Source organism: Notolabrus celidotus, chromosome 18 (genome assembly GCF_009762535.1).
Source record: "Notolabrus celidotus isolate fNotCel1 chromosome 18, fNotCel1.pri, whole genome shotgun sequence".
NCBI classification, from domain to species: domain Eukaryota; kingdom Metazoa; phylum Chordata; class Actinopteri; order Labriformes; family Labridae; genus Notolabrus; species Notolabrus celidotus.
Genome location: NC_048289.1, coordinates 22,220,172 through 22,243,621, shown reverse-complemented (window position 1 = coordinate 22,243,621; position 23,450 = coordinate 22,220,172). Strand labels below are relative to the sequence as shown.

At 41.5% G+C, this 23,450-nt stretch overlaps 1 protein-coding gene across 2 annotated transcripts in view; it reads left to right on the top strand.

The window, feature by feature from the left end:
• LOC117829572 (disintegrin and metalloproteinase domain-containing protein 12-like) overlaps positions 1-23,450 on the top strand; it is a 127,966-nt gene that overhangs the window by 83,267 nt on the left and 21,249 nt on the right. For both annotated transcript variants that reach the window (XM_034707135.1, XM_034707136.1), the window contains exons 7-12: positions 3,067-3,132; positions 3,730-3,801; positions 4,170-4,339; positions 6,988-7,072; positions 9,004-9,152; positions 22,516-22,693. In XM_034707135.1, the coding sequence (XP_034563026.1) occupies positions 3,067-3,132; positions 3,730-3,801; positions 4,170-4,339; positions 6,988-7,072; positions 9,004-9,152; positions 22,516-22,693 (720 nt within the window). The remainder of the gene's footprint in view (positions 1-3,066; positions 3,133-3,729; positions 3,802-4,169; positions 4,340-6,987; positions 7,073-9,003; positions 9,153-22,515; positions 22,694-23,450) is intronic.

The following is a 23,450-nucleotide window of genomic DNA, read 5'->3' as shown; positions in this document are numbered from 1 at the left end:
AGTGTGTGAGTGTGTGTGTGTGCAGGTGAGGCTGCGAAAGTGAGTTGCTTCCCCCATATGGCACAAGAGCAGCTTCATGGAGAGAAGTCTGCTTTTGGCATGAAATATTGCTCAGGTGTCCATGGTCCCCAGGGGGGATGAATATTTGTTGATACCAATACTGATGGTTCTGTCATGAGGTGGGTATTTTAAACTGTCTTGTATTATGTTCAGGTCAGAGTCAAAACCAGAGTCAGATTTATTACCAAGAAGGTTAACACACTCAAAAATGTGCCTTTGTGTTTTTGGTGCATTGTGTAAATACAGGAATTGAAAATGAGAATGATGCACAAGTAAGCAGCACTACTTCTACTGTCAAGACATGAATTGCTCATCACGTACAGGAGCTATAGTCCTTGAGGTGGGCTGCCAAGGTTTAAGTGATACCTGTGGCCCTTTGCTGCTAGTTATCTGCCACTTTCTCTTCTCAGTTTCTCACTTTATCCACTGTCATGTCCTCTGGATGAAAGCATTACCCAATCTCACCAGCCCCTTCGGCATTCCTGCATTGTCATTTGCTAGCAATTACTAATATTCACTATATAATCACTAATATTTTTAGCTTTGTTGTTGATGTGAGAGATCCAACAGGGACTATTGAGTTGACCATGTTAATAAGGGACCCTATAAGTATTTGTTTGGTTTTAATAGGTCCTTCTGGAATTTGTTACAGTTATGTCATTTTGTGTTTCGAAATCGAGAAAGTTAATGTATTTTCCTGAGTTGCAGTATTAATTTTGCAGCTGATGTTGACATGTGATTACATGCGCTGTGTTATTTACACCACTAGGTGGTGCCTGTGAGTCAGGAACAGAGCAATACACATGCGTTTTGTGAGAAGAAGAGTTTCATATTGTTCGTTGTTACCAAGCGGCAACCTCCGGTCTCAAACTATGAAGCTCATGCGGAAGTGTTATAAACTGCAATACATCGAGAATCCGCTTGAGGCTGGCTGCAGAAACACCGGAAGCCACATAGACATGATAGGGAAAAAGCCGATCTTTGCAGCATTAATAAACATGTTTACAGCCTGGTTCAAAAAACGGCTTGGCTCTGCGTAGCTAATCTCTCTATCGGCACACACTGTACGGGGGGTGAATTTTTTTCTAACGCAACGGCAGAAGATATTAAGATTACGAGTTTTTGCCCAAATAAGTACATGACTGACTTGACTCCCAGTCTGGAACACATAGCTGTTGGCTAGGGGGCTCAAACTCCGCCCCTTTACGTCACACTCTGCCTGGTTGAGTTCCGCATTTCCAATAAGGCTGTCGCCGTCGATTGGCTGCAAAACAGCGCTTCAGAAACAGATGGGTGACGTGTCAGATACTACGTCCATATTTTATACAGTCTATGGTTGTTACTGAAAGATGCTGTTAGCAAGAAGCTGCAGTGTTCTGTGAGCAGCCGGAGAATATGTGGAAGAAGTTCAGTGAAGGTAAAAAAAAAGTTGAGACGAGTGAAAGTCCGTCCAGCGTCCGACTGTATTCTTGGCTGCAACATTGATATGTGTTTTTATTGCCAAGCTGTGGGAAATACTTGATTCTGATTGATCAGAAACCCACAACAACGTTAATAAATTCTGAGTAGCCAAAGTTGCACCAGGGACAACCTGATCACACACATCATATCTAATCAATCTGCGTAAAGGAGTTTGGTGTATTTCACCGCTGCCTGTTGACACTTTGGCAAAAACATGAGCTTATATTCGTAATTTTAAACAGACTGCATAAAATATAGACGTAGTATCCGTTATGTCACCCATCTGTTTCTGAAGCGCTGTTTTGAGGCCAGTCGACGGCGGCAGCCATATTGCTGCTGTGGAGTGATTGTGACATAAAGAGGCGGGCTTTGAGCCTCCTAGCCAACAGCTACAGTGTTCCCGCCTGTCAATCGAGTCAGCGGTGCCTCTCATTGGAAGAGTCGTAATCATAATATCTTTGAAATTGCCGCGTTAGAAAAAAATTCACCCCCCTCACAGTGTGTGCCGATTGAGAAATGAGCTATCCAGACTACACTTGTCTTTTGTACCAGGCTGTAAACATGTTTATTTCTGCTGTAAAGATCGTCTTGTGTATGTGACTTCCGGTACTTCTGGGGCCAGCCTCAAGCGGATCCTTGATGAACTGCAGTTTTTAGCAGTTCCGCATTGGACTCATATTTTTAGACCAGAGGTCGCCGCTTGGTTTTAATAAGTTGGCTAAATTACTTGAAGGACATTTTAAGATCCAGCTCTTCTGTCCTTGCCTGGACAGGTAAGAGCATCTCTAAGTTTCTGATCACTATGTTTATATGAATTAGGATCCCTTCAGGGTGAGATGAGACCCCGATGTGACCGATTATTTAAATTAGTGCTTCTGATTAATTCTACCTGCTCTAAGGATAAATGACAAAAAACTAATTTAGGTCTGCATAAAGAGACTTATCACATCAAACGCACTTCATTTCATGATTAGACCCAGCGGCTTTTATTCAACTCACATCCCCGTACTCAAATATAGAACATCACAAATAAAGTCACTGCAGAGTTTTCACATAATCAATATTTATCATATCAGTCTTTGAATTTTCAAAGAAAAGCACCAGGGTGAGTGCTTTATTCTTTGTGCTTCCTACAGTGCAGGCAGCATTGTCCAAAAAACGCTGATTTATTAGTTAATAAGCCGGTTCCTTTTAGAGTGCTGTTATCAGAGGTCTACGTGACCTCAGCAGCTCTCATTGGGTCGGACCGTGAAGTGTGTCTGATTGCTTTGTGCTGATTCTAGTTTCTGCAGCCGTTTGTGTGGAGTGTAGCCCAGGTGAAAAGCTTTATTGAGTGGTGACCTGCTAAATTTAGGCTGCCTTTTCCAGAAAGTTGCGGTTAAGTGTGTCCTCCTAATGTCCTTTTTTTCTTCTCTCTCTCCTCTTCATCATTCCCGCCCTTTTTTCCTCTCCCATTTCCTCACCTCATTGTCACTTTTTGTCATATTTCTTTTCCCTCTTACACCCACTTTTCCCCTGTCCACTCCTTCTCATTCACCCATGCAGCACAAACGCCATGTCCAGACTACGACCAAGTACGTGGAGCTGATCATCGTGGCTGACAACAGAGAGGTAAGCATAGGCCGCGCAACCTTGACCTTTTCTGAATCCTGCAGGAAAAAGGCGGAAGGGGTTGCATGCTTTTCTGCTCTCTTGTCCCCTTGAGACAGAGATAAGATGACTCTAGCATTGCCTTGTTTTCGCCTCTGATGCGCCCACTTACTCATCTGTTCAGCTCCAGCTACAACTCTCTGCATACATCATCACACCACTTGACTCACAAATGAGATTCTTTCATTTTTCTGTGCTTTGAATTATCTCAAGCCTTAACATCTTAAAGAGCGCAAAGAGAGGATAGTATTTCGTGCTGGAATGAGACATATATTGTAGGTCAATGTCACATGAATAAGTGCTGGGTATATAGTAAGACAAGGTGGCTGAGGTTATCTCTTTTGCCTAAGCTTCCATTGAGGAGCTCTTTGATGATAGCAACCGCAGCAAAAGCACCACAGGAATTAACATGACGGCTCCAGGACACCCCCGCGGAGACATTTGTGGTGCTGACAGAGTTATTAAGTCCCAAATAATGTCTTTGATGATAATAAACATTCAAGAGGGTGGATCTCCTCTATTTCTCCTTGCTTTATTCTCTCCGCTGGTGTTGTTCAGTTTCAGAAGCAAGGCAAGGACATGGAGAAGGTGAAGCAGCGGCTGGCCGAGATCGCCAATTACGTGGACAAGGTAACAATCAAATCAACAGAGGGATTGTCGTATAGGAATGTGATTTATTAGAGGTCACATCAAGCTTGGTGAGACTTAACCGCCCTGTGAGCAGAGGCTGATTGGATTATGAATGGATGATCAATTCTATAACTGGGCAGAGAAATCTTGTGGGACTGCATAATAAAACAAGCAGTGGGTGGTGGAGTAATAAAACAAAAGTGAGAAATGATTAATTCATGTGAAAAGGTGTGTGATTAATACCTGGTGATTTCTTTGAAAGCACTATTATATAGAAAATATGTTTTAATGTGTAATGTACAGTACGGGGGGTTAAAGAAATTAAACTTTAAACCACATCTCTCCCCCTCCCTCGCCTCCCACTATAGTTTTACAGAGCTCTGAATATCCGTGTGGCCCTGGTAGGCCTGGAGGTGTGGAGTGATGTCGACAAGTGTCCCGTCACGCAGGACCCCTTCACCACCCTGCATGAGTTCCTCGACTGGAGGAAGGTCAAGTTGCTACCTCAGAAACCGCACGACAACGCCCAGCTGATCAGGTAGATCTGTTCTTCTAGCATAGACATGTAGAACAGCCTCAAAATGCATAACACTATTTGAGATGTGTTATTCTGACAGGTATAGAGAGCATAAAATTTGAGAAAAAGGACCTGGTGGATTTGGAGTTGGTTTAATATTTTGTTCAAACACAATAAAATATGATATTTTGTCATGTGAAAGCTATTTCCCGTTCTTTGAGCTTCCCTCAAGGTGCCCTGCAGCGAGGATATTTCATAACCCACATACACGGCGTTACTTCAGCGAAACAAATTTGATTTCCTACCTCATAAAACATCCAGAAAAGCTTTTTGAACCAGTCAAAGACACAGGCTTGCTGTGAAAGCCTACTGTGATGCTAGAAAAGAGATCAGAAATGCTAACAAAAAATACACACCACTCTCTGAAAGGTTTTTTATCTTGGTTAAATGGAAAAGTGTGTGATGTTTGTTACTGACTAAAGATTTTACGTGGAAAAAAAACACAGGCTTTCTGTAGAAAGCTGAAACCTGCTTGGTTGATGATAAAAAAAAAAAATGCTAACAAATGATGCTATTGAATGCTAAAAGATCACAGTGCTAACCAAATCACTTAAATGCTGAGAGAGTAATTATCATTTAGCCTGAGAAAGAAATGTTTTAGCTTTACAGTAAACAGTAATAGATTACGAAAAAAGCTATTCTGTTACATATGCTAGTAGCCCAGTGACTAACAATGAGAAAGGGTTGAAGTTATTTGAATAAATGTCATTAGCACAGGTAGTTTAACTGTTCAAGATAAAGGTGGTCCCTTGACTGGTCTGTTTGCCATATTCATCTCTTTGTTGGTTACTCCACCTCTCTGCTTCTAGTAAAGTAAGGTGTGTTAGCATTTTGCTAAAAGTACCACATCTGAATGTGTTATGAAAGCGCTACTAGCTAGCTACTTATGCCTATTATTAGTAGGGAGACTGAGGACAGTTGTAACATTTCACTCCTTGGATTTGAGATTAAGCCATGCATTTTCTGTTTGTGTTGCACAGGCATTTTCTAGGCCATTTATTAGCAGACACTTGAAGCTAGTTTGTATAGCAGTTTGGACACACTGGGTTAAAAGAGCTGAACGTTATAGACAGAAATGTTAAAATATGTTACAACTGTCCCCGGTTTCCCCTACCATTGCATTTATGGCTATGACTGTGTGTTAACTTCCCTAAAATCAAGGATCTCATTGAACATGTCAGATAACGAGGGTGCATGTCCCTCATCTGGTTTAGAGAGACCAGTCCTTTTTTTCTGCGCTCTGTTCTCCTTCTCCTGCGCTGTACGCTTCTCCGTCTCCAAGCGGGTTCTCCGCATCCATTGCGGCCTGGATCATTTCTCGTGCATGCTTTTTTATTCCCACATCCAAGTAATGATCTTTATAACGCAGATCAAGTACAGTCGCGATGAAGTGCAGAGGATCTGAATAGATCTCAGTGAAACGTGTGCTGACAGACTCTAAGAGTGTACTCTTCATTGTTTTCACTCCGTGGTCCGTCTCAACCTCTGTGCTTAGAAGACGCTTTAGTGCTGCAATTAAAGGAATAACGGATGCAGACACGTTGGCCCTTATCCAGACAAGCACTTGCTGGCCGCGTTTTTTTTGCTCGGTGCATCCCTAATTAAAATGCCTAATGTCAATATGGTGCGTTCTATTTGATCTCAGAAGTCAGAAATTGCCAGTTGGATATGTCATCCAAGACATCTCCTGATGTTGGAATTCCGACTCAGAAACTTAAAAGAACTTCGGTAACCACAAGCTTAAAATCCAAGATGGCTGCTCCCTGCATCAACTGTAAAATAAAGCTGTACTTTTGATAGTGCTTATTAGTCTTGTTTTGTGTAATTAAACCAATCACACAGATAGTATTGTGCAAGTTCTATCTGTGGAGATGTCATGTTGCTTTTGTGCGCAAACTACTGCATAGTGTGTTGATAGCACCTGGTATTATATTTGATATATATATATATATATGTATATATATATATATGTATATATATTTGATTTTCAATAGAATGTTATCAAAAATAACCGTTATCAAAAATAACCGTTTTTGATGAGGCTTCGTCAATGAAACTGTCATTTTTTTGTCTTTTTGAAGAAGTTGTGCTTAATAATTCAAAATACAAGGGCAGCAAGCCCATAAATCTTATTTTGCTACTTCCCCATAAGCTTCAGGATACTCCCTGCTAAATTTCATAACTGTAAGACCATTTATGCAATTATAGTACTTGTATATGTGCATTGACTTCATGTAGCTGAAAGCATTTTTCCAAAAAAGTGTTTTTTGGGTCCCCTGACCAAACAGCCCCGAGTTGGGAGTGCTCATTACCCTCTTGTGACGTCCCAAGGTATAGGCTAACAAAAATAATAGTGAAAAAAAGGTAGCAACAACAGTAGCAATAGTTAAACAACTTTCCGACTATGTTTTCAACTCATAACTGGAAAACAGTCAACTAAGATGTGACACCATTCCCGGCTTCAACTTCCGACTTCCGATGTAGATGGAACGCACCATTAAACATCACTCTACAGAGCCATTATTAGTCAAAACTTGCCTTGGGACTTTTACTTTGTCACTTAAAAAGGATCTCAGTTATGTGATGACGTCTGTTTTCTCTCCCTTTAGTGGGGTCTACTTCCAGGGCACCACCATTGGTATGGCGCCCATCATGAGTATGTGCACAGCCGAGCAGTCAGGGGGGATTGTTATGGTATGTATATCTTGTAAAAACACCCTTTTTTCCATCCTGTCCAATTGAGCAACAAAGAAATTCTTGCTGTGCCTTTTAGAAAAGAGACCAGACTTATTCCATCATTTCTTCTTCCTGTCCCCACCTCCGACTCTTTGCTTTGGTCTCCCGACTCCCTCCCTCTCTCGTGTCTGACATAATACTCTCATATTTCTCCCCTGGGTCTTTCCTGTAAAGGTTGAGCTAAGGATTCCATATTTGATATTAGCTTCAAGACACACACATCATCGGGTCTTTTGCCAGGAAAGCCAAGGGCACGCATGGTACCCTTCGTTTAGTGCAGACGTATCAGAATGTGTAATGCATACATGTGTGGAAATCTTTACTTCCTAATGAGGTGCAACAAACGAGTGAATTTAAGGTTGAACCGCATACAGCAGGCTGAATGTATGAGTATGTCATAAATGATCACTCATTACAGAACTGCAACCCTATACTATGAGCACAAGTATTAGCTGTATTAGCAAAATCATGCTATTATTATATACTCTGTCTGTGTTCTGTGGTTTACAGCGAGTCCCCAGATGGTTCCTCACTCTTGTCCAACCAGATGGTAAAGTGGGGACTCTGTCATTATGATAGAACTCTACATACACGCATACATCAGGTCACAGACATAAAAGATTAGTCTCTAACCGCAGACTCTTCTGCTGGGCAAATCACGACCCTGTTGTCTCAGTTGTCTGTCTTCGTTTACAGAGTACCTTTTGAACTCATTAGCTTCCCCTTGTGGGTCTCATTGTTATCTTTCTAGGCTGTTAAATCCTAAACATCCATTCCAGAACCATCTGGGATCTCTATTTACCAGCCCTGAATGCTACATTAATTTCATTGGTGTGGTGAAACAGAACAGACAGTGGCATGACTCAACCTCTTAAGCGTTTTTAGCCTCATCAGTTGAAGGAAGGTGTCTGAGTGTTAACAGAAAACAGAATCAGAGAGGGTTTTTTGCTAATCCGTCCTGCACGGTCGGATCATGGCAAGTGCAGACAGCTGATGACCGTTGCTTTCAGGAGCCTCCTGCAGAGCTGCACATCTGTGTGAGCTAGGCTTGCAGAATGCTCCTGAATAATGCACGGTGACGGAAGACTCTAGAGGCAAGATGCTCTGACGCACAGCTGTGAATCTATGAAGAGATGATAGATTCTGTTTTTGCAGTTACATTATTTATCCGGCGTCCTCATGCGTTCATGTTTTACACACCTTGCAGGAAATCTCCGCACCTCACCTCGGCCAAAAGCAGTTTTCCCCTGTGTGTCACTGTAGTTTCTCCCTCGTGCAATCCTGTAGCTCTGTTTCAATTTCTATCACAATTGCCAAATTGTTCTGTGTTTTTCGAGCTCTCCTTTGAGGGTTTTCTCTCTGTCAACCTATTTGCTAGTCGGACTCAGAGCGTGAACACGTCTTAATTTGTGTTGATGAAGCAGCACATCTGGCTCAGGCAAAATTTCGCAGAGCAGTCTGAGGGTGACAGCATGCAGTCTGCTGTTTCATTTCTTACTCTGGTGCCACAACGTCAAGCAGATGTAATGATCTGATTTGCCAAAACCCAACAGCATTGTTTGTTAAATCTCAGTATTAGCCATTGCACTCACTTGTTTTGAGTAATGCTTTTCCAGTGAGTCCTGCGGGGAACCACAAGTTGGCTTACATCAAGTTTTTATTATTATGCTATTTTCCTTGGAGTATGTAGACAGAAAAGTCTGTTTTTAATTAGCTATTGTTTGCTGCACCAGAACTGTAAACTTAGCAAATGTTATTATATCTTCTAACATCATGTCTAGCCCAGAAATAAACTTGAGGAATCGGTCTCCCTGAGTAAAGAGCTTTTGTATTAAATATTCTCGTAATAAAAAGCCAATTCACTTTCTGCATGACTGATTGTTCTGTAGGACCATTCGGATAACCCCCTTGGCGCTGCAGTGACTCTGGCCCACGAGCTCGGACACAACTTTGGAATGAACCACGACACGCCAGAGAGGGGGTGCGGCTGCAGGGTGACAGTGGATCGAGGAGGCTGCATTATGACTCCCTCCACCGGGTGAGTCACATTTTTCTATCATGACAATTAAAAGTCAAAACATCTTCGAGACGGCTGACTCCATTAGAAATGCATCATCTCAAAGTGAAACCATCATTAATTAAATTGATTTATTAACTCATTAAGTACAGCAGTGTATCTAAAGAGATCCAAGATTGTGATCATATGTAAATATTATTCCACATGCTCACTATTTGTAATGAATTGTCTGTCCAGTGGTAAGCAAATAAAGCTGTGGAACTGTTGAGCCAATGGGTTTAAGGCAGATTCAACAGCTGTGCTAATGCTCTGAGGCAATATGACTCATTCTGGATGGGATGCAAGTGGCTCATGGTAGTGCATGGCCAAAACAGTTCAGTAATATGTATCCTGACACAGACTACAGTAGACTTTCAACTGTGCAGAAATCTGCTTTTGCATCAACAACACAAGGTTATAAACTAGTTAGGCTTAGACTGCAAAAACTAAAATATATAAAAATCCCAGTCAAAATATGTCATTACACTTTAAATGAGTCACAGCCACCTGACAGGTCCAGAAACTAAGTGCATTTTGAGGATTTTAAAGCCACATTCTCTGCACGTCTGGATTGGATCTGCAACCAAACAGGATGGCAACAGACTACAATGGACAATCAGGTCTGCAGAGAAAATTATGAGAACTGACCTGCCCTAAATTCAGGACTTTAACTGGTTACAATTACTTAAATATTTGAATTTCAGATGTTTTTACATAGATAGCACAGTAAACATGAGTGAACTTCTGTGTATGTGCCATACCTTTCCAATAAAGCTGACTCTTGCTCTGAAAGTAAGGCCTGAATTGCTTGAGTGAGTACAAATATCTGCTAATACAGCAAGCAAAGTTATCATTTGATACATAGGCAGATAGTTTTACTCATTACAAGCAATTCAGTGTTAACTTTTAGCATTTCATATCTTGGAATACGATTTTTTCTGATGTTTTTTAGATCAGTGTGACTTATATTTGTAGTAGTGTGATATTCTACATTTGTGGATGCAGCAATGACACAGTGGCTTTTGGAAGTGGTTTTGAGCCCATGCAGTGACTTCCACTACAGAGTCATGTGTCTGTTTTTTAACACAGTGCTGCCTGAGGGCTCAAAGATCACAATTAAGAAAAGGAAAAATATGACAGTGTTGAATTTCTTTTAAGTTATATTTTGGGGCATTTTTGCCTTTATTGATAGGACAGCTGAAGAGAGACAGGAAATGTGGGGAGTGGAGAGTGGGGGAAGACATGCAGCAAATGGTCGCGGCTGGGAGTCAAATCAGTGGCCTCTGCGACGAGTGCTATAGCCTCTGTATATGGAGCTTGCATTGACCGCTAGGCCAGGGGTTCCCAAACTTTCCCATGCCAAGGCCCCCCAAACAGCATTAGCTTCTGGCCGGGGACCCCCTTTGCAAACCTACAGACAATGCTTCAAAATATGTGAAGAAACATCAACTTTTATAATGTATTTTCTTACTTTCATTCACTTTTCAATAATTATTACATTTGTTTAGCCGAGGAAATGATTAACAAACGTGTTGTAAAAAAAAAAAAAACATTAGATTCTATTTTTTTCCCATTTTTTTTTTGCAGGATAGGTGTTGCAATCCACACATTGTGCAAATGTCAAATAAGTCTACCTAATTGTGTTGCATTCAATTAGGTATCAGTAGAGAATAGAGAAAACTGTGGATTTTAACATCTTAAGTCTTGTTGTAGACTCAGCAAAGTGAAGGGATATCCTTGGTGGAAACACCAAAAAGCTCTTCCAACCCAAGGTTTAGTGGTCTGTGGGAGCCTAAGATTAGTGTTTATGCTGGAAACATCCTTTTGTATTTGGTTTGGACCAGACCCATGAAAAACAGGGTGATACTATTCTTGATTATAGACACATAAAACAGCACAGAAGTTAGGGGAGATTTATATTTACCCCTGATTGAGGGAAACCTGGACAAGGACTGTCCTAAAACTGGAAACAAGATAAACACATAAAAGAGGTAATAAAAACAGTCGTTTTTATCTCTTTTTTTCCATTCTCTGTCTCACAGCCAGTTAGAGTGATTCTATTATTTGACACAAATGCAACTTTAATGGTAGAAAATCTCTCTGTGCTGGTCTAATAAATAGTTTAATACCTTGAAATCTGTGTAATACGCTGCTTATGTATGACAAACTTGCCCCCTCTTCACTCAAATCGAAATCTCAGGTGGTATTTAGTTGTACCAAATATGGTACAAAAAAATCTGCATGAATTTTTTGTTTTTTGTTCTCCTCTCTGGAGGGACTGTTTTTTTCCTATTACAGCTGACAAAAGACAGTCTTTGGTTTCAAAATAATCTCTACTCCTTTTAAGTGCTCTAGGTTGCTGTTCTGCTGTTAAATCTAGGATTAAGGAAGCAATACATTTGAATAAGGATGTTTAGGAAGTCTTTATTCCTTCATTCTGCTTCCTTGGTTAATTCCAGGTCAGCAGCATACACTGTGCCTGAGGCAGTACAACATCTCCCATGGGTCCAGCTCAAACCCCACGCAGTTCCACGCTTTAAAACGCCATGTGGCTGCACAAATGGGCTCTGTTGCAATCACCTGAATGTTGTTCATCACCCAGCAGCTACAGTTATTTGTTTACAGCATTCACTGCCATGTTTTTCTAGGCAAGCCACCAGCTCTATTCAAAGCACAATGTGATTATACAGAATGCCTCTTCACAAGGCCAGGACTTGGATGAGTACAAAAGCCCCAATGATTACCAGCCCCTGCATTCAGTAATTGAAAGTACTTGCAAAACTCGCCCACACTCAGTCAGTGAGGGAGTACCTTGTGGTGTTCTTTTTCCCCGGTCTTATTTATCTGTCATGTTGTTCAAATACAGCACAGGAAACTCTTCGTTGTCACTCTTTTATGCAAAGATACAGACACAATGAGCTCTCCTGGCCTTGCTCTGGCTCCAGGAATAGAGTGGACGAGATAATAAGATCCAGTTCATTGTTATTAAACTAGATTTAGGGGGGTCATGGGGCGGTGGTTGGGGGTAGTAAAGCTACACGCTGTCCCATTGCCAGCTGCACATCTGCACCGAGCACTGCTTGTTTCCTGCTCGCATTGGTCACGGCCAATTGTCGCATCCCCCTCTCCATCCATCCCTCCATCCCTCCATTAGATTATAATGAGAACAGGCTGGTGTCCCTCATCTTTCGAGGTTTTAGGTCTTAAAACACACACACACACACACACACACACACACCCACACACCCACACACACAACAACAACCAGGCTGCTGCTTGATACTCATAGACCAATAGAACAGGGTGATACAAAGTCCTGCAAACACATGCAAAAGAATCCATCTTCCAGAGAACAAACAGGAAGTCAACAGGGTTCTATACTTGGTCCACTTCCCTCAGTTTTATTATGGTGCGTTTTGGTTTGATGTTCTCTTTTAAGACCCGTTAACTATTGTAGCTGTGCCCTGTCTAAATACTTTGTTATATGAGACACAAATGTGGCTGTATACAAGCGTTGCTAAAACTGGTGCCTCTTTTGTGGTGTTCAGACAAAAACGGACAACAAAGAGGAGAAATGTTAAAATGACCAAAGAGAGTCAGACTTCTGAGTTATAGAGCCCCGAGATTCCTATTCAAACATGAATGTGAACCTTTTTGATGATTTAAAGAATTGTTCATCTAATAGCTGGTTTCAAGATGTCTGCAGATGATACTATAATTTATATGTCTAATAGACCTATCATTACTAGAACTATGTGTTCTACTATGTGATGACTGGTGTCAAGATGTATGCAGATGATACCATAATTAATCTGTCTGGCAGACCGATTTTTACAAGAAGTGTGCATCTGCTGGCTTGTCCCAAGATGTATAAAGATAGTACCATAATTTTAAGGTCTAATGGAGCTATATTTAAAGACTTGTGTGTGTCAGATTGCTTCTCTCATGATGTTTGTGTGCTTTGTGGATACATTTTCTCAAGAACAGTGCATCTTATGGCTGGTCTCAATACTTATGCAGATGATATAATAAGTTATATGACTTGTGGACACATTTCCACAAGAGTTGTGTGTCTGGTGATAAATCCCAAGATGTATGCAGATGATACCTTTGTCTATATTTATCTTAGACCAGCTTTTACAAGAATTGTGTCTGATAGCTTGTCTCAAGATTTATGCAGATGATACCAGTTATTAAATCCAGTACAACTACATTTAAAGGAATTGTGCATATGATGGCTTGTCCTAAAGCTTGGGTTGGTAGTCAGATTTAGATATACTTTTTGTTATACTGGTTAAAATGATCTTGTGTCCTGATGGCAATCAATACATAATGTGTTCTTTAAAAAGAGCAAAAAAAGCTGCTATCTAAAGCCAGAGTAAACCTGGGAAAACACCAACCAATCACCGTTTTTGGGGTCCAATTTATGAAACCAATCAAATCCCATCTTGCCGTTCTGTCCGCCTCCTGCGCATTCATTTCTCCGGCGTGCACTCTCCGTCCCCTGCCTCTGCTTCCCCTGACTCTATTTACTGCCCCTCTTGCTTGACTTCGGGCCTGTCCCCTCTGACCCGAGGTGCTTTGCTCAGGACTGTAGACCGGATCAGAGTCTAAGAAGCTCTCACCACGGGGGCTCTGACAAGCCAAAAAATAATGACATTTAGTAAGTCCTACAGAAAATGTATATGTATTAGATGTATTATAGCTTTTCTCCTGATATTGTGTCACTAGTACTTTTGGATAATGCTAGCATGACAGTTGTGAGTACTAACAGTAGCCATGTTTGTTTGTGTTTTTAACTTTCACTATGATAATGTTTTAATGTTTTCTTACCGCTGAGTGAGACATGAGTTGACGTAGTGCAAAACACAAATGATGTGCTGAGGACCGGTTTTGAATCAGTCACGATCATATGGTCGCGAATCACCGGCGCTCGTGCATGAGAGCGGGGGCGTTGTTTTGGAGGAGCTCCGAGGGGAGAGGGGGAGGGGTTAGACAGAGTCCTGAGGAAATGCTACATTCAAATTAATTATAGTTTTCCGTGACTACCAACCCTCCCTATGCGTCTCAAAGGTCAATTTTTACCAACATTTTGTGTCTGATGATGTATGCAAACGATAGCATAATTTACATATCTCACAGACCATTTCTTTACAAGAAATATGTGTCTGATGTCCGGTCCTAAGATGTATGTGGATGATACAATAGTTTTATTCTGGTAAAATTTTACTCAGCACAAAAAAGTTTCAGCTTTACAAAGCAAGGAGAGATTTACTCTTTACTCGGGGATCAAGATTTCAAAAAGTTCTACATCTTTTTCAAATTTCATGATGATCAAATGTAAATCATACATTCATTATATGAAAATGAAAACAGCCATTTGCCATCAAAGTCAGTCATCCAGGCTGAGATGGACAGAAAGACTCCGGGGTGCATTATTAAGACATGGTTCAGCCACTCATCGGTAAGACCCTGAGTAAAATGATGAGTGCAGTGCGTGATCGTCTTCAGACAGAGATGTGATTTATTTCCCTTGTCATAAAATAATCAGGAATCACAGAAAGTGAGTCACAGTCAAAGGCATGCGATGGAAATGTGACCCGTGCCCCACTGAAGAACAGGAACTCTCTACTATGCCTTGTTTAATTGGGTCCATAGGGAAATCAATGTGAAAACACTCTTCAGTATCTACATGGTAGGCCAGACTGCCTGGCACCAAAGGCCACGGCAGATCATATCACCTAATGTCATCGCCTGAAGCCTAGGCTGTACATGAACAAAGGAAGCTGTAAAATGAATATTAAATGTGTAGTGAAGCCCTGTGGTTTTGAATTACTCAAGGCAAGTATGAAATATTTGTCAAAGTTAAAGCTGTAACAGTCAGGTTTGAATCCGCTTTTGTTCACATTAGTGCCAGATGATCAAGGTCTTTCAGAATGTTATAAAACAAGGGTAGGGTCAGCCAGTGTTTTCACATATATTTTATTTTCTCTACTAACGGTTTCAGGGAAATGTTTTGGCAGATGCGTCACTGGAAAGGCCGGCAGATCTGAATCATAGCCTGATCAGTGTTTTATGGCTGAAAAGTTGTGACAAACTAGCTGTGCAGGATGTTCTCTATGGTCTGTGTGATCTGAACCACAAGGACAGAGCAGCTAGGAGGAGACAGCCCTGCCCAGATACATTTGGGTGAAATGACTCAGTTGATTTCAATGTGATACTTTGCTTTGAGAGGATTATAAATGCTGGTGGAAGAAAGGTTCAATGTATGAATTATAATCTGCAGCGTAATCATGCGTAAACACGATCTTTCAGAGTCGGTCATAGAGCATTGAACAGGAAACGTGTGAACAGCCTGCAGTGCTTTTGTAGAGAGATCTTTTTGATCTCTCAAAAATCTTTCCCCACATTTTTACTTTCGTTTTTAGTTCTTGATCCAATGACCATTATGGGTTTCTGGAAATGCTTCCTCACAGTCAACACAAACACTTAACCACATGCATGTTCATCTCTACAAATTAGGATATCATACAATCAGTTATCTAAGAGTGAAATATAATGTGTTCTACTAAACTCAATTTTTTCTTTTTTTTCAAATATTTTTATTGGCATTTTAGTTTTATTACAACAACAATTTCAATGAACACACACACACACACCCACACACACTCCACCTGCATAAATTCAAAAGTGAATGTACATTTTTGAAAAAATAAACACAAATAAAGACATAAATTATATAACATTGATCCCACATTTTTCAGGTGAGATCTACTGTCCAGCTTCCATACGGTTCCCAGAAATGCGCGTAATCCTTCCGTTTCCCTTTTGCAATATATGTCAGTCTCTCCAGACCAATACATTGTGAAAGTTCCTTCATCCACATCGTCATCCACATCGTCATAGAGGGTGCCTCCAAACTCTTCCAACACAATGCAATGGCTCTCCTACCATGTAAAAGTCCAAAGTCCAGTAATTTGGTCTGTTTCTGTGTTTGTACGAACTCCGCTGGGTAAATTCCAAGTATACACAGTTTAACATTTAGAGGGATATCAATATTAAACGCCTCTGACAGACAGTTGATTACATCTTTCCAGAATTTCTGGATCTTTGGACATTCCCATAAACAGTGAAGGAGGGTTCCTTTTTCATTTTGACATTTGGTGCATTTCAAGCATTTTTCTATTTTAATTGTGATCATTATGGATCATTATAGCTCAAGAAACTAGAGTGGTAAACAACAGGGATGGCCGCAGCCCTGAGAAGATTGTCTAGAACAGTCGTTTGCAGAACTTGAGAGAGCTTCGCAAGGATTCAACTGAGGCTGGTGTCTGTGCATCAACAGCCACCATGCACAGACATCCTCAAGATAGAGACCTCAACTGTCGCCTTCCTAATATCAAGCCACTCCTGAACCAGAGATAACCTCAGAAATGTCTTACCTGGACGAAGGAGAAAAATAACTAGATTATTGCGCATTGTTCCAAAGTCCTCTTTTCAAATGAAAGTCAATTTAGCATTTTACTTGGGAATCAAGATCCTAGACTTTTGAGGAAGAGTGGAGAAGCACAAAATCCAAGGTGTTTGAAATTCAGTGTGAAGTTTCCACAGTCTGCAATGATTTGTCATGCCATGTCATCTGCTGGTGTTGTTCCACTGTGTTTTATCAATCAAACCTAACACAGCTGTTTAGAGCACTTCATGCTCCCATCTGCTGACAAGCTTTACAAAGATGCTGATTTCCTTCTCCAGTGGGACATAGCACCTGCCCACAGTGCCAAAACTTCTACCACATGGTTTGATGACCATGAAATTACTGTGCTTTAGGGATGACCACAATTAATCGATTATCGATTAATTGATTGTTAAGAAATTACTCGAAACACACATTTTTGTTATCAATTTTCCGTCACGTGGAACAAACGTCATGTGGTCTCATATTACACTCATCTATCAGGGAGGTGTTTAAGTTTAAAGCATGTTTCGATGTGAATCAGCTGTTAAAGGTGTTGCGCACAGCGGAGACGCTCAGCTGGCAGCTGCGGCTGTGCGTCAGGTGTCCACGTGCGCTTTTTAAAAAGAGAATCAATACAAAACTGCTGCCAACAACGACCCGGACACAAAGGTTGACAGCTTTAAACAGGATGTTTCCCACCTTTGGATACGAAGGCAACAGACAGGTGGGAAATTCTGGTACGCTACGTTTACAGACCAGCAACATCAGAGCCGTCTGGGCTTTTCTCCAGCGGGACTGATTATGACCCGGTTGCGCTCCCGGCTGACACCTGACCGAATACACATGTTTATTTTTCCCAATAAGAACGAGTCGACAGAAAACTGGACACTGTGAGTCTGAAGTACTTTTCTGTTAGTATTATGAGCCTTCACTTTATAAGATTATGTCCACGCAGAATATTTTAATGACCCTGATCGTTGATATTCTGCGTGTCAAACGTGTGCCCGTATTCAATCCCGTCAGTTTTATGCATTTTGTTGCTGTAAAAAAAATAAATTTAGGGGGAAAACAACCTATTTGGCATTGTTTTTGACGTAAGAATAATAATGTTTTTTTTATCAATTAATCGATAATTGATCGTTAACACTTTCAAAAAATTGATCACGGAAAATACTTACAATGTACATCCTACTGTGCTTAATTGGCCAGCCAAGTTGCCTGACCTGAACCCTGTAGTAATCTGTAGGATGATTGTCAAAAGCAACATGAAAAACAACAGAACCAAAAATACAGATGAGCTATAGGCTGCCGTCAAAACAACCTGTGCTTCAATAATAGCTGGGATGATCGACAAGCTGATCTTTTAATTATAATTTTGAATTTTGAATTTTCTTATCTCTCTTCTAACTTGTGATTAAGACTTGTCTCCCAACTCTTCATGTTAAATGTAGTTCACAGCTCATCTACTCCTTTGTGGTAGACGAAGAGGCTGTATGGCATTTAACAGCCTTGAGCTGAGCACTACAATCACTGTGTGGGGCAGATCATATGGGCCTGTAATAGATCTGGGAATGATTCGTTATCACCAGACCTCCCACAGATCCATTAAAGCCTTGTTTTGCCGTGGCTGCAATTTAGTCCCAGTGATTGCTTTGTGCACTCTATCTATCAACCATCAACTGAAGAACGTCTGATGCTGAAGAGCCAGCTGTCTAACCCCCGACTGCGGGTAAGAGATTCAGAGAAGAACGCAGAACTGATCTGATACTGGAGCACAACACAAGAGGAAAAAAGAAAGAAAGCAGGGGGAGATGATCATTGCTCATCCTTTGTAAAGCCAGAACCAGATGAAAACAAGCCCAAAGGTCACAAAGTCACACTGGGTCTCTTCTTTTGAGGTGGTGGCCCAGACTCCCACGGGGTGAGTGGTTGTCTGGAGTATGTTTAGTTCGCCATGAGCCCCAGATGTGCCCACTGTTGCTGGCCCTGGCTGTTTCGCAGCCTCGGGGAGTGCAGCTGCTAAATGCCATCCACTGTAACTCATGGATGCCTCTGCCTTTCCACAGCCATTATTCTTCCTCCCAACTCCAGACCGTTGCAGGGTAGACCAATTATTTCTGTATTGCCTCTCATAAAGAACAGCTGGATCCTGAGCCACACATGTATCTTCAGGTTATATATACAAAAAGAAAAAGCAGGGATGTTAGTGTTTGTCATGGATTGCATGGGCTGGAAACCAAAGATCAGGGCTGAGTTCATGGAAATTGAATAAATGCAGCAACTTGAGTGAGCAATTTTGGCTCTGGCTTTGGGGGCAAAGAGGAAATCAACAACAGCAGTTACTAAGGAAGTGGCCCACTTGTTGAACAGCAGCCTTGACAGCTGTTGATCACAGCAAGATCTTTAGGGGTGCCGAGAGAGAAGGAGGGGAGCAATAATGGCTGTTATTTCAGCTTTTCCTTATTGCTATTTCCTTTTGCCATTTCATGTCATTACAAATCCACTCTGATCTTTCGCTTTAATCCAGAGGGTCTAGGGATCTGCTTGGCTGTACCCCACTTCACCTAACACAACCTTTTAGCAAAAGCATTGATGTAAGAGAGCTGTGGGGTATGTGTTTTGGGAGAGGGGGGTCAGCAGCAGGAGCTGATGTAAGCCGCCTCTGCACAGGATGAGAAATCAGAGGCAAGCCGTGAATGAGGTCATGTCAAAACATTCACAGAGAGCCATGACATGTTTAGAGCTGTTATAGATGTGGAACCCAATCAGAGGAAAACACAGTTTGAAAGAGTTGTCGACATTGAGCCGCATTGAATGTGTCCTTCCAGGAAATGGAAAAAGTCTAAAGAGAAAGAGTTGGTTTCGCAGAATTTGAAGTGATTCAGCCGATGGATCAAGTTTAAGGCCAAACGAACTTAAAAGTCCACCGCATTTACTCCCATTTATCACTCATTGAAACAGCTTAATGAACTACATTCATCCGCAAGCAAAGGACTATTATATATCACTGCATGAAGCCACAGTGTGTATTCTGTGCATATGTTGAATGCAAAACCTCCCCTCGACGTCAACTTATTGAAATAGTTGGTATTATAACCAATTCTGCTGCAACCAGACGTGTTTACAGTCCTTTCAGAACTGTCATTTTCATGGCCGCAAACGCCTCATACGATATCTAGCCAATTTCCCTTGCTGTCATTCACAACCCCAATTCTAAAAATGTTGGGACAGTGTTTGAAATGTTAATAAAAACAGAATGTCATGGTTTGCAAATCAGCCTGCATTTAATTGAAAATAGATAAAGACAACAAATCACCAAATGTTGGTTCTCAAATATTGCCTCACTAAACATATATACTCGTGTATACTATGCTCATTTTAAAGCTAGGGTTGGTAGTCACGGAAAACTAGCATGAATTTGAATGAAGCATTTCCTCAGGACTCTGTCTAACCCCTCCCCCCCTCCCCTCGGAGCTCCTCCAAAATGACGCCCCCACTCACATGCATGAGCGCCGCTGATTGACGATTATATGACGGTGACTGATTCAAAACCGGTCCTCACCAAAACATTATTAGTAAAAGTTAAAAACACAAACAAACATGGCTGCTGTTAGTACTCACAACTGTCATGCTAGCATTATCCAGTTGTACCGGTGACATGATATCAGGAGAAAAGTTATAACACATTTAATACTGTAACAGCTCTACTGTTTGTTTAACATGTTCAGTGTAGATGTTCTTAATTCCTACAGTGTTGACAGTCAGTGAAGGCATCAGGAGAGGTGTAGAGTGTGCGAGCTGGAGAGAGGAGAGAAAGGCAGGAGAAGTTCTTCATTCATTCAAACATTGATTGTTGTTTTGTTGGTTGGTGTGATCACGGCCAACAGTGACCGGTTAGTAAAGATCAACATGTTCACGAATCGGCTCGTCATCCCTACAGCGTCCGGACTGACGCTACAATACATACATTTTCCTGTAGGACTTACTAAATGTCATTAATTCTTTTGCTTGTCAGAGCCCCCGGGGTGAGAGCTTTTTAGACTCTGATCCGGACTACAGTCCTGAGCAAAGTACCTCATCGGGTCAGAGGGGACAGGCCCGAGGTCGAGCGAGAGGAGCAGTAGATAGAGTCAGGGGAAGCAGAGGCAGGAGACGGGGAGTGCATGCCAGGGAAATGTACGCGCAGAAGGCGAGCAGAACGGGATTTGATTGGTTTCATAAATTGGACCCTAATGGTGGTGATTGGTTGGTGTTTTCCCAGGTTTACTCCGGCTGTAGATAGCGGCTTTTTTTCATTCTTTTTTAGGAACACATTATGTATTGACTGCCATCAGGAGATAAAGATCATTTTTACCAGTATAACAAAAAGGGGAACTAAATCTGACTACCAAGCCCAGCTTTAAATGTAGTAGCAAAGTTCATAAAAAGTTGGGACAGGGAGAACAAAACACTGAAAAGGTTGTGTATACTCCAAAAAGAAGCTGGCAGAACATCTTCAACTTATTTGCTGATTTACGACAGGTTAGTAACATGATCAGGCATAAAAAGTGCTGAGAAGCTGAGTCTCTCACAAGTAAAGATGGAAAGAGGTCCACCACTCTGTGGGAGACTGTGTGAGAAAATCGTTTGACGATTACAAAATCATGTTCCTCAGCGGGAAATCGTGAAAAGTTGGGATTTCATCATCTGGAGGATATAGTGTCATTAACACTTTAAGATAATCAGCAGAAATATCTGTTCAAAAGGGGCAAGGCCAAAATGAATGGGGAAGGCCGTAAATGCGTTAAAAACAGACATGACTCTGTATTGGAAGTCACAGCATGGGATCAAAATCACTTCAAAAGAAATTATCTCACTGCTGCATCCACAAATATAGGTTAAAACTGTACCATGCAAAGAGGAAAATCCATAAAAATCTGTTTTCAACCACACTTTTCCAACTTTCTTTGAATCTGGGTTGGAAAAAAATACATTATAAACTGAACATAAGGCATGTGTTTGGTTTATTCTGGACTTTCCTTGCTTCTTAGAATTGGTCACAACTCTAAAAGTGACACTTTTACATCATAAAATCATCGAAACGAATGCCTAATAATAATGCTTTACGAGTACCCTGCGTCCACATGGCGCAGGCCAGCTGTTGGGTGGGTTGTGCATGTTAAAAGAAACATTTGAGGATCCAAGTTGACCTCATGTTGTCTCATGCCTCCACTCATCCATGTGCACTGAAAACGAGCCCAGATTTAGTGTGAATATTACGTACAGTCTCACCCGCTCTGGCCTTGTTAGGCTGAATTTTATGGTGTGGGTGGAGGTATTAAAAAATCTCATATGGTGCTTTATTATCAAGAGCCACATTGAGAACACAAGATAAAATCTGCACATATTCAAGCACACTCCTCACAGATACACACACTGTCATCGCACGCACTATATTATCACAGAAAAGCTCAATAAAGCCACATGAGGTCTGTAACAAAGCTCTTGGCAGACAGAGCCCTGGGCGGTGTGCTTTCCCCATGGAGTAGACCACCCCCTCTGTCCGCTCCAAAAACAATATTAAAAACACGCCATCCCTGATTCTCCCAAATTTATGGGTGTTGCAATTCTTGCGAAGGAAGCACTTTTTAGTTTAAGTTTTATGATCCCCTGTCTCATAAAATATGCCTTATCAGATCTCCCTCTCTATATGGAGGGAAGTATCAGTGCTGTTTGCATGCTGATGGAGCTCTGGAGAGGCTCTTGTGGTTAATTGATTTTGTGATTAGCAGCAATTAGCACTGATTAAATCAGACCTAAGAGGACCCCTTGCAGGAGATGGGGGTCTTGATCGTCCTTTTTTCCATCTGTCTCCTCTTGTCACTCACAAATATTTTTTTCCTCACGCAGGTATCCTTTCCCAACTGTGTTCAGTAGCTGCAGCAAGAAGGACCTGACAGCCAGTTTTGAAAAAGGCGTCGGGATGTGTCTGTTCAACATGCCCGAGGTCAAAGTGCTCTACGGTGGACAGAAATGTGGCAACGGCTACGTGGAGGAGGGAGAGGAGTGTGACTGTGGGGAGCTTGAGGTGAGAGCGCTTCAAATTATAGCCAACAGAATGTTTTTGTCTGAAGAATTCTCTTCTTTTATTCCCCTTATGAAATCACAAAAATCTCTTCCATTTCTCTTTCCCATAAATCATTGTTAATTATGTTCCCCACATTTGAGGAATGAAATAAGCAGAAATGCTAGTGGGGGGGTTTCTGACAGACGCATGGCACAAACCCACACTTCCTACAGTGAAAACAAACACTTCTACCCACTTTCAAAAGCCTGCACGCAGCGCTCTCATAACGCAAACACTGTCTCGAGAAAATGAGCTTAAAATTGTGAGCGTGGATTTATTCTTTCTGTGCACTGAAGAGGTGTTTGATTGTGATACAGTTCTCTGGGAGGAAGCGTCACTGACAGCTTCAGTCCTGTCGACTGTTGAATAATTTAAATCTGTCTGCAATGGTGCACACATGTGTGATGGTGTCACACTGTGTTAACAGCTGCGACCAAAGGATGATAAAACAGTCATCCATGATGCAACTGACAATGAGCTAAGACAGGCTGACGGGAACAGGAAGTATAGAAGAGACTTCTCGTGATCTGGTGGGATCTTTTGACTTGCATAACAGCCTACATGAAAGAATGCCTTGTTGTCTTTCACGATTCATCTACACCTTAATGATCAGCGAGGATTTTTATGAGCGGTTCAGGCTTCATCCAGGGTCAGGCTGAAAGTGGCCTTGTCCTTAGAAACAAAGGACCATCCTAAGCCCTGCAGGCAAGAGCCAGCA